We start from the raw sequence: 20,822 nt of genomic DNA on the forward strand, positions 1-20,822 counted from the left end.
CTCGATGTTCTACCCACCTTATTACTTTTACATTTTCCTTCTTTCCCTCTGAAAAGAACGATGCAGCGACGCAGATCTCATTATTATACCATGTTTCATTTGTCGGGCTGTCGTATATGCTCCACATGGTTTCACCATTACCAAAGTATTGCTCTCCCCTTGCTGTGCGCAACAATCGCACTCGTTGAGAGATGAGAGCGAGCTCACTCGCTCGGAATGTCACCATTCGCCTAAAACTTTCTTTCGAATCTCCTTCAAACTTCTAGCACAATGAGGGTGTTCTTAATAATTTTTTTTTTTCGTGATTTCTGGATCAATAATGTAACAAAACGGATCATTAGACATCACATCTTGTCCAAAATTTCGGAACGAAATCCCGTGATACTTTTCATATATGATTACAGAGTCAATAAAATGTCATCGATAGATGTGTTCTGCCATGCTGAGGAAAAACGACGTATGAACCTTCAGAGGTTTCCACATCTCCATCAATAAGAAATGAACTAACTGGGAAAACTGTCAACATGTTGCTTCAAATGTTTTCAAACAATGCTGTTCGCAGTTGAATCTAAAATATCTGAAAATTCCAAGGAAAAATAAGCATAACTTTTCTTTAAATTACATGTTTTATCCGGAGATATTTGGCAACTCACGAATGTTCATTCGGCGTTTTTCCTTAGCACGGCAGTGTTGCACTTGTTACGTAATCGTATTTTGATGGTTAAAATTTGTGAATTAACAAAAATTAATATGATCTACTTCGATGCCTTCCATAGTCCAATATTCCTGAAGACTGCCCTTCCAAAAATTGTATATTACGTCATTTACTGCGGTGTAACATACCATGGTTTCTTCCAACCTAATTTCATGGAGTGATACACATATTCGTGCGGGTTCCTTAACTTAAACACGAAGAAAACCTAGGTTGGTAAATCGTGTCTTTTTAAAGAGCGATCTGTATCTCCCTTTATATTAGACGTGAAAACTTAGTGTTTGGAACTGAAATCACCAACTATAACCGGCGCACGCAACTGGCCCATGTAAAAACTTAAAAGCTTTACTGCGTATTTTCAACAACATTGAAAAAAACTTATGAACCTTTAAATGAGTGGGACTAATTTAACAACGTGATGGGATTAAATTGTCACTCAGGGCGTAACGAAATTTCAAGATAAGCTCTGCCGGCCATACCACTCCATGAATCCCAGGATTCACGCAAAAAAGGAGTTTCGTTTACATGAAAGCAATGAAAATACTTAATCCGGAACAACCTGTAGTTATGAAAGGCTCTAAAAGTCATGTGAGTCTGGCCAGAGACCCTTCGAATTCCGCTCCGCGGCACGAATTGAAAATGATCCTGCTACATTGTAGCCGGCTTAATCGTGCTTTGCGATAAATCGAATGATCCACCATTTAAACCCATGGAAAATGATCGATTAAGGGGGTATGCCTTGAAAATCGATTCTTTACCATAGCTTCAAACGGGAAAATATCGATGGTCGACGATCCACGCCTCGCCACCGGTCTAATCCTCACGAGCCGTTAAATACTAATATGACAGACACCGCCGATAATGTGAGACTTTAATCAAACTGATTGGCCGCGTCGGAGTGGGAAGGGCGGGGGGGGGGGGGGGGCGGGCGGAGAAATATTTCAACGCGCGGAATTTGGAGGAACGCAATTTGTGTTTTACGACTGGTGCGAATGGGCCCGTGCAGAGGTTGTTAAGAATCCGGAGCAACTCCGATTTACAATACCCGGAAGGGCAATTTGGGAATGAACCCCGGCTCCTTAGCGGAATTGACGGAGCCCCCCCCCCCCCTCCCTCCCGGCCCGCGGACGACGCGCTGTCCTTTGAGCCCTTTGACTCCACTTCCCCTCCTCCTCCCGCATGGCCCGGTCCCGCATAGCAGGATTGTAAATTGTCTATCGGAAGGAAGCATATTAGTCTGATAAGGAAGCGTAAGAATCCTTATCTTGAATATCAACTTGTGTTCGGAGTTTTTTCTTTTTTTTACGGGCACGGACAATGCACCAAAACTACCACTAGACAAGGTCCGAATGAGATATTTGCACGCGATTTTTGTATTGCTCCATCTGAGAGTACTTAAAAAGCTGATTTCGTAGTATTTTTTACACTTCTGTTCTGATCCTCCGATGTATGCCAGACGGCAATTTCCGGGGCCGCAAACGGATCTTAAACCTTCCTCTTCAAGGAAGGACTGCCCTTAAAAACTAGCCTCTTATCTCTATTCTCTTGTTCTTTTCTATTTTTTCTTTTGAGGCCTCAGTCCCTATGTCTTTACTTTTTTTATTATAAATTATGTTTTCATTCATTGCATGAACAGAATTTTTTGTACTAAAGTTTTATGCGGCAAATAAACAAAAAAAAAAAACTTCTGTTCTGATATTGAATAAAGTATAGAAATAGATTTTAAAGTGTGAAAACGCACCGCCTAGTGACCTCATCTAGAGGAATTCCCCATTTAAACACACGCACATTAACAAATTAAACAGCGGAAACAAAAGTTGAGCTGTTTGTCGACTTTACACAAAAACTTTATTTCTTTACTCAGCCTACGGGTCGAAAAATTGTAATAATAAATCACTCAGGATAATTAATTTAAATGCATAGGTCAGGAACCCTTTTGGGCCCTAAGAGCTCAATGACTTAACCTCAAAATTACCGACATGCTCGTCCTCTCCCCGCAGTAGATGATAGTTTTTTGCGAGTAAGAAATTTGAATTTATGCATTGAAAAACGTTGATATCTTGGCCAACAGTTATTTTCAATTATTTCCATTGAAAATCATGTTCTACGTGAATGCTTAAATTCGCACCCTGTCTGGCTGTTCATTTTTAAGTCTGCGGATTTCTTTAATTTATTTCATGAATCATTGAGGCAAGCTCATCTTTAGAAATAAACAAAAAAATCCGAATTCTACTTGTAGGGGCGGCCAACAAGCCCACGCTCACGGGGATGAAGATCATATAATCCTTAAAACTTGTTACCGAATCGGAGTCATTGAAAGTCTGCTGCCTAGGCTGACAATTAAACCCGAAGGTTTGACTCAAATATTGATCCCACGTAATTCAAGTCTGGGGTATTTGATTTATCGCCGTTGAGATTTTGGAAAATTCAGAACTGGCACTCCATTGAGAATAAATCGCTCTCTGTTGGAAACGATACCCCCAACCCCCAGCCCCTTCAGCATTCTCTGACATGGCTCAGTTTCGAGTTTTCACGATTTTCCCGAAATCGAAAAGTTATTATAACCTTAGATAGACCATCTATAAATTATACGAGTTTCATACTCTTGAGTACGTGATGTACGCCGATTGTTTATCAATAGTTGGTTAATTTGCTGGCTTCGCTGATGGTATAAGATCTTGTCGAGACGGGGCACTTTTAATATCTTCCATATGCGTTTAAGCTAATGTACAGGGAAAGTTCCGTCAAAATATTCCATAACCATTTGATAATAAAACTAAAAAATAAAGCTTATTATAATCTAAAAGAATTTTTTGAGGAACCTGTATAATTTCATTTTGCTTAAATCGTTGTAATTGTTGTATAAATTGTAAATTTGACTTGTGCCAGAGCTGTTTACTATAGGCTGTATGCATCGATAAATTCTATCTATCCATCTATACCTGCTGCTTCTCGACGGTAATCTTTTTTTTATTTTATACAAAAATACATTTTTTGTACCTTGCCTGTCATTCCTCATGAATTTTCTACCGCTGGGCTGGACATACTTCCGTCCCCTTTGTTATCTGTTTTTCGTTGGGAAGTGGCGCCAAAATATTTAGTGAGCCTAATAAGTAATTTCAAATTCTTGCATTCGTGGAAATTAAGGAATGCATTTAGATCGTAGGCACATAACCGCAAATTTAAACGATGACGACTTACCTGAAAAAGTCCGCTTACCAGATACCTCACGTCCTTTCGCGAGCAAACGAGAAGTCGACGAAGGATTTTCTGTGTGGATTTAAAGCCGTATGAAGTCGGTATAAAGAGAGTGGAACTTATCTCTGAGTCGGTCTCAGGGATTCTCTCTTTCTTTTTACAAGATAAATGAGTTTCTGGAGTTTCTTCTCCGAAAATCGCATGATCAATTCGTGCAAATACGCACTAGTAATACATTTACATTCTCGGGGCGGTTTGACAGGAGTCGCCGCGTTGGTAAACACGGCTTTTAAAACTCACTTCCGAAAATGAAAAGAGTCTTTGCTCTTCAAAACATCCGATAAATTTGCGTTACTCCCTCATCTCCTCATTCCATACATTTACACGAGTGACAAAGTCCTTCGTGCACCTTTAAAAACGTTAGTTCTGCTTTGAAACCCCCAGAAATTCTTTGATTTTCCAATCTCTTCCCCGTTCGTGGTGCTTGGATGTTTTGAATATAACCTCTCACAGCCGCTCTCCATCTGTCTCTACGTTTGCAGTCTCTTTCGACAAGCTTTTAAAACCACTTAATTTTTGAGCAAAGTCCAACCCTGGTTAACACTAACCTTTCGAGTTATGATAAGACCGGATAAATATGTCTGGCAATATTTATGTTAATAATTACAATATTCATGACGCTCAAGTAAAACTATCATTGCGCATACTTTCAATAGGTCATCAAATTTTACAAAGTAAGCATAATGGGTCTGATGTACGCAAGAGATGCAGTCAAGTAAATAGGCTCATTACGCGTAAACTTGCGCAAAAATGAAGATAAGCCCATCAAAAAAGTATAAAATCAACTCAGCAGCGAGCAATGTTTATAGCTGCTTTTTAAATTTGCCCGCGTCCGTGAGAAATTTTTCACAGTCGCCGATTACCAGGTTTGTTCTTGCACTCACAGCTACCCAGAAGCTGAGGAGTTTCTCTGACGCTATGTAATAGAATAACTTCTTGTAAGTTCACATTAGGCAAGGAGTGGGGGCTTAATTTAAAATTCGCGACTTTGCAAGAAATTTGGCAACATCGGATTATCCACAAGCTGTTCTTTTTGCAGCATGACTGCCTATAGTGCCCTAAAAGAGATGAAGAGCCGAGAAACTTCTATTGGTCGAAGTTGTAGTATGTAGAAATAGTTTGTACCAATTCACGATTGGGGCGCCTTCAATTTGAGTGATACTTCCACCTCCGCCGGAGAGTTAGTTTAGTTGCGTGACCTAACTTGACCCAACCTGACACTCTGGCGATCGGTTTCCGAGCTTCAAAACCGATCAGAACCATTCAACTTGGGCATATTCAATTAATGCAAGGACAAAAGTTGTTCAAACGTTCCAGAATTAATTATATGTGTTATTTTCTACGAGAAAACTCATCAAATTATTTTTCTCGAAGTTTTCCGTGAATTTTTGTCACTTTGTGAGTTTGGTAGGTAAGTACTATCTCGGCACCGGTTAGATCGATTTTTGTGGAACATGAGGTATCGGGGGTATTTACGACATGCAACTCGAATTATAAAATCAGAAGTATTTTTAGTGATAGTGTGAAGAAATGCGAATAATACATTTTTGGATTTTGTGTGGAGAGGGTCAAATAATCCTGGTACTGCCCCTCTCCCTTGTAAAGCAGGCTCATAATACATCCCCGTTAGAGCCTTATGTAATTTTTGAACGCTCCAACGCGGGATGGGCATATTCACTTCCAGTAGATTTGGATCGAACTTAGTAAAAGGCAACCAATGCGATTACAATGATACATAACCATGCATCTTTTTAAAAGAAGAAGAAAAAAATGCCTCGAATAGCAAACAATGGAGTTTCAACACATCATTTTGAAGAGCCCAGTCATATCAAGGTCGTTATTGGCCGAGGGTAAGTAAATTGATTTTGAAAATAATAAGGAAATTAATACATTCATCGGGTTCAAGGAAAGATACTTCTGGGAAAGCCAATAAATCGCTTTAGGTTACGTTTGTCATATTGGATTTAAAATTTGTGAAAATTTGACTAAAAATTCGAGTTGCATGTCATAAATACCCTCGATACCTCATGTTCCACAAAAATCGATCCAACCGGTGGCGATAGCACTTACCTACCAAACTCACAAAGTGACAAAAATTCACGGAGAACTTTGAGAAAAATAATTTGATGAGTTTTCTCGTAGAAAATAACACATATAATTAATTCTGGAACGTTTGAACAACTTTTGTCCTTGTATTAATTGAGTATGCCCAAGTTGAATGGTTCTGATCAGTTTTGAAGCTCGGAAACCGATCGCTAGAGTGTCAGGTTGGGTCAAGTTAGGTCACGCAACTAAACTAACTCTCCGGCGGAGGTGGAAGTATCACTCAAATTGAAGGCGCCCCAATCGTGAATTGATACAAACTGTTTCTACATATTACAACTTCGACCAATAGAAGTTTCTCGGCTCTTTATCTCTTTTGGTGCACTATAGGCAGTCATGCTGCAGAAAGAACAGCCTGTGGATGATCCGATGTTGCCAAATTTCTTTCAAAGTCGCGGATTTTAAATTAAGCCCCCCTACTGATTGCCTGATGTGAACTTAGAAGTTATTCTATTACATAGCGTCGGAGAAACTTAAATAATTTTCATTATGCAAATTTTAGGTATTCTGCGTGAAATTTCAAATTGGAAACATGTATCAGAACGCCCACAATTTGTGTCTTGTTTAGTGGTTCGTCTAATTTTTCTGGATTTGGGTCGGTTTCGAATTAGATTTTATTTATTAATGCTATTATTGTTAGCGCGTCTGTTTCAACTTGGACCTTCAAAGTGTCCATAATTACTCGTTTTTTGGCAGCAAAAATCTTTTCTCTTAACTAACTTCTTCACCTCCCTCTTCTGTCTTGATTATTTTCATTTTTCCGAGTTGACGTGTTTTTGTTCTCGCTGATTCATTCATGAACGCACCCTATCCTGGCTTCGAAGAGGAGTTCCGATAAATCGAAGTAGGTATTTCCGTGTTCGGAGGGGCAGTAAATCGCGGAATATAATCTCGCCCCCTCGGAATAAATCCATTGTCACTTCCGATGTGGCAATAATTTCGGGGGGCGAGGAAGTTTGGACGCGGGACCGACTCGGTCTGAGATGCACAAGCAGGACGCGCCGAGGGCGGGGGTGGGGTTAGGGGGGGGGGGGCGAGTTCGGGAGGAGTTGGGCGCGGGTGAGAAGGAGAAGAAGACCATAAATCTAAGAGACTAAGGAGCCGGTCGGTGGTGCTCCAGCTTGGCCTCCAATAAATAATGACAACAATACCGGACCCATCTGCGTGTCCCTAATAACCAGTCATTAGTGAATAGCGACCCACTGTATTAATTGCTACTCAAGCATGTGCTTTGCATGTCTTTAGATTGAATTCATTACTCAATTGTATTAACCGTGGACTCGGGCTATTATCGGAGCCGATCTCAAGATTACTCGCAAGACGCCGGGTTTTGCGTCTTAATCTTCGTCTCGTATGTGGCCCCTATGTCGTCCTCACCCCCCCCCCCCTTTTCCGAGCGCGCCTTAGCGTCCGCGGACACGTGACGGAAATCTTGAAATATGCGCGCCTTATTCCTCGTCAGCCCTCGTTCTTGGTCCCTCGGAGTAATTACTAATTAGTCTCAAAGCTTTGCCGAAACGGCGAGCCGGGAGTCGCCCCAGTTTCCTCCGCTCTCGCTTTCTTTCACCCTAACGATGAAAATTTTCCTTCCGATCTCATGGTTCATTCAAAGTCTGGCAACACTGCTAATCGAGGGCTGAAGAATAACGTCTAACTGATCATTTTGGCAAAAAAAGAGTTAGCTACTTTGCCGCATTCGACAATATAAAAAACGCGAGCTGATTAGTTTGTTCCCAATCTGTGGGGGACGCTTCAATAACGCTGTAATGTTCGAAAACAAAAGCAAATCCAACCTAAAATTTACAAAAATAGCGGAGTTTTCTCTTTATTCTGCAAAATATGCTCAGTTTGCAGATGGGCGGTATTGTCCGTCAGCCATCGTAATAGCGATGGAGAATTTGCAAGCAATTTTTTTATTGCTTCATCTGAGAGTGCTTAAAGAGCTGATTTCACAGTATTTTTAATAATTTTTCTCTTATATGGAGAATAGTATAAAAGTAGATTTAAAAGTGAACAAATGCACCGCTTAGTGACGTCATCTGGCGGCATTTAAACGCATGTATTTTAGCAGATTGGAATATTTTGTCACATCTTCTCCAATGATTATTCACTTCATGAACCAAGGGTATCCTCGTGTTCAGTTCACTCGGTAGTTTCCACTTAAACACGAAATTCATCAAATTTCAGACATCTGCGAATTCTCTACTTAGGATAATGTTAATGATTTAATAAATAAAATCGAATTCAAAACCGACTCAAATCCAAAAAAAAAAATTAGACGAACCACTAAACAAGACACAAATTGTGGGCGTTCTGATACATGTTCCCAATTTGAAATTTCACGCAGAATACCTACAAATCGCGTAACGAAAATTATTTAAATGGAATTCCAACCAAGATATTAACGTTTTTAACTGACACTAGTCACGAAAAATTTGAAAACCTCGCTCACGAGGAAAAAAAGAGTCCCCGCGAATTGAATCAAGCACTACAACAGTTTCGGCAGGCATCTCAACAAGTAGTGTCCCTTCCCCAGCCTGTTATGTGTTGTTTGAAGTGTGAACAACCTGCAGTAGCTGAGCCGAGGCGTCTGTATTGAAGTTGTCTTATTTTTAAACTACGGAGACTGTCATAGCGTGCGATTTCGTTATGATTTTTTTTTGAGCAAAAAGTTCAAATTCATGCATCGAAAAATGTTAAAACCTTGGTTAAGGGTTACTTCCAGTAATTTTTGTTGCAAAAATCGTGTTTTTGTGAAATTTTGATGAGAAAACATTCGCACGTTGCCTAGAATAAATAGTTAAATTTCAGAAATGAGTCGTTTTCGAACACTAAGATAAAAATGTGCATTAAAGAAAAATAAAATCCATTAATCTTTCTCCATTTTGCTTATTTCGATCAAATTTAGGGTTTAGTTGATACTACTTTTACCGAACTAGGCAGTAGGCATAGGCGCACGTGCGCAACTTGGATATATTTTCCTAAAGAACGGCTAAAAGTGTTCATAATGAAACTACATCCAAAGAGTCACTAACACTGAGGAATTCGATGGGATTATTTTTTTATTATATTCCTCGTTTCATTGAATTCTAGACATTTTCGCGTTTTTCAGGCGCCGATTCAAACCCTAATCCTTTCAAGGTCTAATCTCCGGAGAGAATTCCTCTGAAAAAAAAGGAAAATCAAAAAAGGAAGCAAATGCCACGTTATGTCGTTCTCTGGAGCTCGACGATTCAAATGAAGCGCTATTATCATGAACTAACGTATTCCCGTCAACATCACAAAAGTGCCGAACGCTTCAACCCTAATGAAACCACTATTTTAACTCGTTGGTGCGTGTTGCATCACTCGGCCAATGAAGGCGCGCTGAGTTCCGTTCCATTGCAACGACCTTTGATCGGTAAATGCGCTCGGTTTGCAGTGATTTTAAATGAAAGAACACCAATATTTTGAAATGTTGCTTAAATTTGCTTTGAGACTTGATTTTGGTGCACCGATTGATTTTAGGATATAGTATGGAATTATGTTCAAAGGACAGGGCGGTATTTTTGGCCGCCCTACGCATTTGCACTAAATTCTCAAGATTCAAACCTGACGTTTGTTGCAGAATCTCATTTTCTTTATCTCGTGATTTTTTCTTTTCTTTTGCGAGCATACAATGACAATTCAACAACTATGTATTTTTAAAGATGAATTCATTCCAAATCTTCCACCATGATAATGAATGGAACTTCTTGGTTTTCCCCCCGCGAAATGATGTGGGCCCACTGTCATTTTACCACCTTGTTACGTACATTATAAGTTAAGTGTAGGTTTAAAATAAAAGCAAGTAAGTATCTTCAACACCTCACCATTCTTATATTATGCGTCCGATTTGAACGAAAGTGTGGAATGTAATGTGCCTCAAGAGAACTGGGTTACTGAATCAGCTGAGTGAGATCTGATCGTTTACCGATGAGAGTGCAAGTTTTCTATTCAAGTGCAAAGCGAGTGAAGGGGAAAGTGTTGGAGCATTGCATGAGTTGTGACTTCAACAAAATTTACAACTAAAGGTTATTACTTTCTCTCTTAAACTTTCGAACTTCCAGGGAAGAAGTTACTTACTTCATACAAAACTTATCAAGTTCAGCACGAGATTGGCGCTCAACTTTCGCCAATGATGCAACTATTTCCGATAGAGGAACCGTCTTGAGCTGTTCGTCCAACGGATTTAGATACAAGTATTGTGTGCTGATCTCACAGTCAATTATACATATTATTCGTTGCCGTAAATCATCAATTTCATCTTGATGTTAATTTGATCGTTCTTTTCCAAAGTTGATGAAAGTTTACCGTGTTCGTCGAAATGCAAGGGTGAGGATCCAGAGGTGTAAAGTATTCTACACATACCTTCATATTTTTTAAAAATGCCTCGCTGCTTTTCTGCAACGCGTTGAGTTTTTACAGAATGATCAATGCAACGCGCTTGCTAAAATGGTGCCACATTTTTCAATACACTGTGTATCCAAACAAAATAAAAATAGGAGCACCAACTGAAAGAGAAGAGCGGACAACAAACTTTATTTGTCCTGAAAATTTTCAGGGCAAACATTTTTTCACTATCATCTGGAGGATAAAGTTGAATTTCGCAAATTAAGGTTGTCTCTCCTCAATAATCTGCTTATCATTAATTATAATTAGAGAGATTGGATGGATACTAAATTGTCCTATATAAAACACTTTGTTTAAAAAAAAAAATAAAACAATAATAAATAAAGAACTACGAAATTGTAATACCGCGACGAGATAAGCATTATTTTCCTAAAAAGGCACGTTCATTGCAGTTTAATGATCAAAATGAATATAGGTAACCCATTATTTTTTAAGAGACCTTTGAAAACTTATCAATAATTGAAGTACATATTGTTTTGCATGTTTTTTCTTAAACATTTCATAAATAAACTTTACGCAGCATGACTGGCTATAGTGCACTAAAAGTTGAAGAGCCGAGAAAGTTCTAAAGTTTTAGTATGTATAAATAGTTCGTACCAATTCAGAATTGGGGCGCCTTCAAATCGAGTGATACTTCCACCTCCGCCGGAGAGTTAGTTTAGTTGCGTGACCTAACTTGACCCAACCTGGCACTCTATCGATCGGTTTCCGAGCTTCAAAACCGATCACAATCATTAAACTTGGGCATATTCAATTAATGCAAGGAGAAAAGTTTTTCAAACGTTCCGGAATTAATTATATGTGTTATTTTCCAAGAGAAAACTCATCATATTGTTTTCCTCCAATAACGAGAAAGTGAGAGTAAATTCGGCAGCATTTTCAAATTGAAAATTTGATATGTTGACTAAATTTGACTCGAATTTCGTCATTCGAGGTTTCCAATGTAAGTAAAATAAGATATTTTCATTTTTCAGGAGTTAATTTCTGGAATGTTCATGGTATTATCCTTTCAATAGCAAATTTTGACTCGAAAACATGTAAATCAGTACTTTAAATAATACAAACCGTCTAGCTCTTTTACGTAAGAACTTTGGCAGAAATTAAAGGGCATTGATAAATGCACATTAAGTCAATTCTGCTCGATAATCATTCATTGATGTAAAGAAATGACATGTCTCTGCTCACAAGACATAGCTAGAAATTAAGCACCACAACAAATATGTTCTCATCAATTTTTTACGGAGATCGTAATGAACTGATTGAAAATTTCTAAATTTAACTTTTGAAGAGGAATAAGTATTTTTCTTGTTCCGAAATTCAACTTTTCTGCTCGTTAAAAATCAAGAGATACTCGTTTCGTTGAACACCACTAGCGGCATAGTGCACTTCACGGTAGAATAGTCCTTTCAGTATGCTGACTGTTTGCCGACAAGTTGGATGAAGAAAAAAGAAAATTTAGAGAAAGGGAACTGTAATTACTTGTCAGAAGATAATATTATTTTCATTTACTGATTTGGCCCACGAAGATTTTGGTTTTTTGCGCGGTTTGAAAATTTTAACTGGCTGATTTTTAAGTCAGAATTAAAACTAATCTCTCATTCACGAGGTAATTTTGCATTCGTGCAACTCGCAGCAACGTACTTTTCATGAACGTTCTATGGGAAAGTAAGTCTTGTGATGCTTAAAGTTCGACCCTACGAGGCAGTCTGCTCCTAAAATTCCGCATCTAGTGCTGCTCTCACGCGGAGTTTTCCAAGACTCCTAGCAGATACCAGCTTAAGAAGTTTTCTTATTTCGCCCGTAGATGGCGTATGAATGCGTTCGTGTGCTTTGCGCTACAATGATCTCAGCGGTCGGCGTGTGGACGATACTGCTCATTCGATGTGAAAATGACTGCATGAATCTTTTGTCAAAGTCAATGTCAAATTATGTCAATATCAGATACTTGCAATTAGACCTTTTAATGTGCATACAGGTAAATGATATGATAGGTAGCTAAAGTGGCTACATATTTTTCCCTATAAAATTCATAAGCCGTGCAATTCGTGCATGTTATTTAAAATTGCAGAATTTTATCTTCAGCTATAAAAACAAGGCACTCACTTGCTTCTCGTTACACATTAGCGCAGTATGTAGATGACCAAAGTGTAAAACCACGTAACTTTTTTTGCCACGTAGCAGACTTCCTGTCATACCAGTGGCGTGAAAGCACGCCAGTGGCGTGGCGTACTTTGCGATACATCGAATGATCTGTCATTTAAACCCATGGAAAAGGGTCGGTAAATGGGGTGTTCGCAACGAACACCTTAATAATCGATTCTATATCATAGCTTCAAATGGAGAAATATCGATAATTGATCATTCACGCCACGCCACCGTTGCCATACTTTATTCTTTTTTTTTACTGATTGACGATTGATCTATTACCAGGTGGAGAATTTTGAGAACCGAGCATCTAGACAGTGTTGACGATTTATTGGTGCTCAACACTTTTCAGGCATGCATATCATAAGACCAACTTACCTTGTGGACGAATGGGGGAAGAAAGTGCTTGAAAGGCATGATGCTAGGAGCAGGAGGCAGATGTGAGGGTGACAGGGAGCAGCGATTTTTCTTGGGGGTAGAAGGCACATACGGCAGTTCTAAGAGGTGACGAATCGTGTAACTGTGTCCGGACATCCTGTAAACAAGCAAATTCTGTTAGAGAGGCCAGAGCTGCGAGCAATTTTTTTTAAAAATATATGAATGTTGCAGATTGGCGCCTAATTATGTTCAGTCAGTTGTTGTGCATTAAGCTCAGGCCCGATTTTATCACCTTCTAATCCCTTTATAGTGGACTTGAAGCACAAAAAAAAATGCGACGAAAATGTACCCGAAAACGGTTTGCAGGGGGTAAGTCGATGGTACGCGTAGAGTGTGGACTTAAAATCGCGAAAAATCAAAATCTTGGCTGATCCCAATTTCGAGGTATCGCAGCTTGAAATTTTCATTTTAAATGCAAGTTTTTCATTGATTTTGGTCCACTATTTTCTTTATTTGCTCATTAAATCAGTGTTGATCGGTTCACGTTTTTATTTCTCGTTCGATTCATGTCGATCGAATACATACCCTCTCGCTCTATTCGACTACCTATCATACTCTTTTGTTTTAACCGAAAAATTAGCCCTCTGCTGCGTCTGCAGCAATTGTTATTACGAATATGTTGTGCGTGCTGATTTTAGCACGTTACATACTTGACGTTTTATGTGTGAAAGCAATTTGCCTTCAGCTGCGTCTGCAGCAATTGTTGTTACGAATATGTTGTGCGTGCTAATTTTAGCTCATTACATATTCGACTGTCCGAAAGCGTTTAATGTGTGTACGTAGAGCACCCTGTTAGAGAAAAACAGAGGTGAGATTGAATAAATTGCTCAACCCCTACTTCGTTCGTTCTCCGACAGATTGCACTACTTGCGCACATAATACGTACTTAGAGAGTCGACTATGTAATGAGCTAAAATCAGTACGCACAATATATTCGTAATAAAAATTGCTGCAGACGGAGCAGAAGGCGAATTGTTTAGTTAAAAAAAGAGTATATTGGAAGTCTGCATGTATGGCGAGGATATGTATTCGATCGACATGAATCGAACGAAAAATAAAATCGTGAACCGATTAACACCGATTCAATGGACAAATAAATAAAAAAGCGGATGAAAATCAGCAGAAAACATGCATTTACGATGAAAATTTTTAATTGCGAAATCTCGAAAGTAGGATCAGCCAAGATTTTGATTTTTCACGATTTAAGTCCGCACATACCATAGACTCACCCCCGTCCTTTTTTTTTTATTTTATTTTACTTCAAGTCCACCGTGTCTTGGTGAAATGTATTGGGTACTTGAAAGGCTATTAAAAATTAACCAGCTAGTAGTTCCAAAATTTCCCACCAAAGTAAATAAATAGTCCTATCCGAACCTTAAAATTCAGTATTCAAACCGAAGAATCCCCCAAAATAGCATGTAAATTTTTACTTTGTTAGAAGGTTGCAAATGTATGAAAGTAGTTTGACGCAAGTGGAAAGGGTTTTGAGTTAGAGAGGGTTGGTAATAAATGAAAAGATAAAGAAGAAAATTAGGCTAAATAGCTAATTTATTGACATTAGATTTGTAAAACCAAACGAACTAGCACGCATGTGCAGTGGTTGTAGTGTATACCTGGAAAATAAAAAAAGATCGCAGTTAAGAGATGGTGAAACCGGGCCACAGTCCAAATATTCTTTGTAAGATTTACCTCCAAAAACAAACTATAAAGACGCCCATCGATGCTAATACTGGTGACGCTACGAAAGGAATTCACCATGATACTGAACTGAATCCAAACAATTACAATTTGGCATACCTATCCTCTTTCAGTGCTAACTATGAGAATAAATCTATATATATTGCTTTTCTGTGACGTAAAACTAATACTGCCGTGCTAAGGAAGAACGCCGTATGAGCCTTCAAATGTTGCCAAGTTTCCTCCGGTAAAAACTGAATTTCCGAAAAAAATTGTGAATATTACTTTCCAAAACTTTTAAACAAATTTGCACGCAATTTAATCTAAAATATCTAAAAATTTCAAGGAAAAATATGCATGTTTCATCAAGGGAAATTTGGCAACTCTCGAATGTTCGTACGGCGTTCTTCCTTAGCACGGCAGAATAGTGCTAACTGCCGTGTTACGGAAAAAAGGCCGCATGAATCTTCAAACGTCGCAATTCCCCATCATTAAAATCTAAATTTCCTGAAAAACATGGGTATTTTTGAAAAGAATTGAGAACTTATGAAAAATATGGGAAATGAATACTTTATGATGGAGAAGTTGGCGGCCTTCAAATTCTCAAACAGCGTTTTTCCGTGGCAAAGCAGCATACTACCGCGCTGAGGAAGAACGCAGTGTGAACCATCGTGCGTTACCAAATTTCTTTCAGTAAAATACGAATTTTCAAGAAAACTTGTGAAAATCTTCCGTCCAATTTTCCAGATAATTTTCCTCGCAATGTGATCTAAAGTATTAGAAAATTTCTAGTATAAATATTCATTATTTGTCTCAAAAATTAATGGTTCAAGAAGGGAAATTTGGCAGCTCTCAGATGTTCCTACGGCGCTTTTTCTTAACTTGGCAGCATAGCCGTGAGATACATTTTACTACTGAGAATGATCGCGAAGGAAAAATAAATGAGTCAATTACTCTAGGGTTTGATTGGATAATGACTAATGAGGAGTGATGAGGAGGCACCTTCAGAGAATGTACTCATTTCATAAAGACGTAATGACAGCATTGTTTCCTGCAACCAAGTCACTCACGGCTCCAAACAACAGAAAACTGTCTCTCTTACTCTCACGTATGACCTCTATGTGTTGTTGTCTCACTTTCATACCTTGAATCGTGAAATATGCAGGGGTCTGTTATCAATTTTTTTGCGCAGATTTGGACTTCTTTTGCAGTTTTACATATGCATCAATCAAAATATCCAATTTATTACATGTTGCTTCCTAAAATTAGATTTTAGAAGGAGATAACCACACAATACATCGAGGTCAAGGGAAAGCAAGTGAAAAAGATGCAGTTAGATAGCTATATGACACGAGCTCAAAGTCACTTTGATTGCCATCGATGAAGGCATCATCAGCGGTGTCCGTTGAGTTCTTTGACGTATGACTACCCTGGTAAAAATTAGTGATAGGAGCTGCGTTTCAAAATACCATAGGAGTTCTTATAGCCGACTAAAGAAGGCTATTGAAAATCATATAGCTGGCTGTAGTAAGCGGAGCAAATCATATAGCCGGGCTATACGAAGCTATAAAAAAGTATACAGTCGGGCTATAGTTCCTATCGCCGGGCTTTACACTTTATCGCCATTGGCTATAAAAGGCTATAAGAAATTGTGTAGAAATTCGTGTGCTTTGGAAATCATTAAGTTTGCTACAGAACTACCTTAATATTTACAAAACACACATTATATTTTCCTTTAAAACATATTTTTTTTTTCATCAATTAAAATGAGAATAATCCATCCAGAGTGGGCAAACATTTCAAAATCATGAGTTGAAAAACGCTGACTACGCGAGACTAAATATAAGAGCCTCGCCTAACACAAAGCGGAGCGGCGACGCACTGGCGCCTACAAACCTAACAGGGATACTTCACGCATTGCGCAATGCGTGAAGTATCCCTGTTAGGTTTGTAGGCGCCGCGCTGGTGCGCGTTGCGCAATGCGTGAAGTATCCCTGTTAGGTTTGTAGGCGCTGCGCTGGTGCGCGTTTCGCGCTCGCCGAGTCGCCGGTCGGCCGCCGTGCAAACTATTTCACAAAAGTGTTGCATAGTATCATAGGATTTTGAACGCACTCCAACTTGTTAAGAATGACAGGCATCCTTTAAGAGTACGGAGCTTTCCTCGCAAAATAAATCAAGATACTACGGCACAAAAAGAGAGCGGCAATCCAAAAACTAGTTTTAGACCAATGAAACCAAGGCGGAAAAATACGTAGTTATGCATAGCGGAGGACGACGTCACACGCCGTGTTTCTCAATGGAGCGATATCACTGCTCGTAACATCACTGCAATTGGACGCATAGGTCTATAGTATTTTGGAACACACATTCTACTGCCAATTTTTACCAGGATAAACGAGTCCATTCGTCGTGGAGTAGAAAGTCTATAAAGTTCAATGAAAATGTTTTCATTTTAATTTTAAGGATATCATTTGTTCGTTTCAGCTATTTTTAGAGCTTTATTGGTTTTCTACATGGGCCCTCAAGAATTCCTGATGAGAGGCACTCCCAAATCAGAAAAACTTGTGAGTCTGCTAATTGATTTCCCTAATTTATTTGTATGCCTCAAAAAATAGGTTGGATACTTAGCAGAAAACGCAGGTTTTGGTCATTCAGAAAATTAACTTATTATTCAAGTAAAAAACAAGAGAATCTGTATATCAATTAGCACGACCGATAACTAAGCGAAATTAAATAAAACTGGTATTTTCCCCCTTTAATACGCTTTTGAGACTCTTATTTTAAATGCATGTGAGTGAATTATTCCCTCCTCAAAAGAGAATTGAAACATCAACGTTAACGACGCAATGCGATGTAATAAAGTCTTGTTTTGTGGCTGAGTTACATTGTCTTCTTGAAGATTCGATTCGCAAGGAACTGTGATTAAGAACGTTAAAAGTTATAAAAACAAGTCAACTTAAGCCATGAGTGATAAAATTCAACTTGACAGGGAAGTAAAGAAAGCGAATAGAGCAGAGGGGTAGAGGGAGCACTTCAACGAGTGTGCGGAAGGAAAGGGGCAAAGAGGTGTGGGGGAGGGTGGAGGGGGAGAGAGAGGTGGGAGAGAAGGAAAGAGGCAAAACGAGGGAGCTGGAATCCAACTGAGGAGCATTTCAAAATTTCAGGGCGGTGAGATGGAAAAGTAGTGCAAATCGGGAGAGAGACGGAAAACTGGGTGAAAGTTATTAGGGGGAAGTAAAAGACGGAAGAAACAATGCCGACTTTCCCCTCAAAATAGAAGGAAGTCACAAAGAGAATCATACGTAATGAAACAAGATAGTCTTGCAAAGTTAAGTCGAGTTGCAGTGTTGATGTTCTCCGGGGGAGGGTACGAAAGCAAAAAATCCAGCAATGGAAGGATTTTCCGTTTTTCCCACGTTCCTTGCTTAAATATGTAAAAATATTAGCCTGACAAGTTAGTCGATTACATTTCTCCGAGTTGATTTCTTCGTTCGCGTTCCGTTTACCGCCCCCGCCCCCCGCGACCCCACCCTCCCTCGCCTCCCACATTCATCTCTCAATTCCCGACCTACCCTCACTTTCCCCTCCTCTGTTTTTGTTTGCATCAAAACCTACATCTACTTTTTTCGTCTTGCCTCCTTTATCCGCACCGCGACGCGAAAACTCCTGCGCGCCCTGGTTTCTTTAATGAAATACGAAGCTTCGCATTTCATCCTTCATCACAGATTGTGTTCCATTTCTTGAAGCATTGGATAAATCTACGCTCTTCATAACTTTTTTTTCGGGGACAGTTATTCGGAAGAAGTTCCTCTTTTTCACCAATCTCGCTTATCTGTTTCCAATACAGAGCGTTTCACCTGGTAAAAAGACTATTGAAAGGCACTAATTTTACGAATGTCGAACATTCTATTTAGATATCGATTAATTCTTGCTGTGAACATTTTGAGCGATTGTGTGTTTGGTTATAGGTCCGATTCGATAAAATGGATATAATCCTTTTTCATTCCTGAGTTACGAATTGGATCCAAAGGAACTCATGACCTTTGATTGCATTCAATAAGAATAAGCCAATAGTTTGGCCAATATCTGTAACTTTTTCGAGTCATCGCATAACGTTAACTAAGGCTAAAATCAAACTAAAAAACTCAAATTCGCTTACGTCTAATTGCCAGACTAGTTTCGGGAGCCTCAATCGTCTCCCATCTTCAGTGGTTGTTGACTGATTCGGAATTCGTGGTCGTATCGCATGCATGTGGCCGAACTTTGGACTCCAATGCTCGGAACAGGATGTTGTCTAGTCCGTCCAAATCCTCATTTAAAACGTTCGCGCGGTGTTTAAAAATATATAACTTTTCTGCTGTGTTTAGTTGACTGGCTTTGGTGACTGATTTGAGTAATTAAGGTTTTAATTCTATGCTGTGTTTTGCCTCCCAAAAATGCTTTGCCACTGCTGATTTTGTTGTTTCTTCGTTTTTTATGTTCCTAGCGTGCTCTTTAGCTCTTGTTTCGATATCTCTTTTCGTTTGTCCGATGTACACTTTCTCGCATCCAGAACAATTTATTTTATAAATACCCGATTTTTTTAAAACGGGTGTCTCATCTTTTAAATTCCTCATTCCAATATTTCTAAGGTTGTATTTATTTTTGGGAGCTACGCATAGACCATAATTTTTAAAAACTTTTTCAAAATCACCAAATCAGTCAAATCAGTCACCAAATCCAGTCAACTAAACACAGCAGAAAAGTTATATATTTTTAAACACCGCGCGAACGTTTTAAATGAGGATTTGGACGGACTAGACAACATCCTGTTCCGAGCATTGGAGTCCAAAGTTCGGCCACATGCATGCGATACGACCACGAATTCCGAATCAGTCAACAACCACTGAAGATGGGAGACGATTGAGGCTCCCGAAACTAGTCTGGCAATTAGACGTAAGCGAATTTGAGTTTTTTAGTTTGATTTTAGCCTTAGTTGATTTAATCGGTTCGCTGTTTTTTTAGTTTCGTTCATTGTTTTAATCGCATAACGTTGTTTAGTAAGGCCCTGTTTTACTTGTGAGAAACTCAGTTGGACCGTTTTACCGGAAAACTTTGTGATGGCTGGAAAAAGTTGCGAATATTGGTCAAACAAAACACGAGTATACAGCCATACAATCACTTTTAGTCTCTGTTTGCTAATAAATCGATGCCTATCAATTTTTGATATCCGTTAAGACGTAAGACTGAATCAGCCATTGATCTGTAGTGTCTACAGCCGTCTTCATTGTTTAATTTGCTAGATAGCTCTTTAACTCATTTAAGCAGCCATACATCATTGCAAAATGCAAAATGTGCTGAGAAAAAAGGCACGATTTATTGGTTGACATGCTGTGAACACCAAATTACAATTGAAAAATATGCAAAGAACTTAGCCCGTCAAGTATAAAAAGGTGCAAATGCTACGTGTGCCGTAAATACGTGATGATCGTGGCAGTATACATACATAAAAGGTTTCGCTGATAATTTCAATACGGTTCAGAAGATATTCATATATCGACGGTGTAAGTCGGCAATCACATAACTCGTTTGCGGTGTCTGAAAATCTCCGCCTCTATGTTATTTTTTTAAAGGAGAACAAATTGAGATCATTCCTTGAAGTTTTTGCAGAATTTTCTTCGCACAGAGAAGAAAAATCACGCCAGTTTTAAAGAATTGCCAGTGAGTAGTATTCCGTTTAAAACATAAAAGTATACTAGGAAGTCTGCGACGTCGCAAACCGACTCATGTGATTGCCGACTTACACCGTCGATATGCTCCCATGCAAAAAAACACAAATCAATAACGTGATCTAACTTATTGAATCGGGATGATGTTTCGTCTCGACGTAACGTTAGAAAAGTTAAATCGCACCGCTAAAGAACTAATGAAAAGTCATCGATCCAATTATTAAAACCCACTTAAAGTTTCAGGAAAGTATGAAATTAGTAAAATAACTACAGCTCACAGCTCCAACTTGAGGTTACCTAGTTCAGCGACTATATTTTCATGTTCAAATTATTTTAACAAAATAATTACG

The 20,822-nt window shown here is 38.9% G+C and overlaps 1 protein-coding gene across 4 annotated transcripts in view; it reads right to left on the reverse strand.

The window, feature by feature from the left end:
• Positions 1 to 20,822, reverse strand: part of LOC109041225 (uncharacterized) — a 413,234-nt gene that overhangs the window by 380,444 nt on the left and 11,968 nt on the right. For all 4 annotated transcript variants that reach the window (XR_011899748.1, XM_072299619.1, XM_072299616.1 and 1 more), the window contains exon 2: positions 13,028 to 13,184. Coding sequence is in view for 3 of the 4 variants with exons in the window: in XM_072299619.1 (XP_072155720.1) it covers positions 13,028 to 13,183 (156 nt within the window). In the remaining variant the exon portion in view is untranslated. The remainder of the gene's footprint in view (positions 1 to 13,027; positions 13,185 to 20,822) is intronic.

Source organism: Bemisia tabaci, chromosome 1, assembly GCF_918797505.1.
Source record: "Bemisia tabaci chromosome 1, PGI_BMITA_v3".
Lineage (NCBI taxonomy): Eukaryota > Metazoa > Arthropoda > Insecta > Hemiptera > Aleyrodidae > Bemisia > Bemisia tabaci.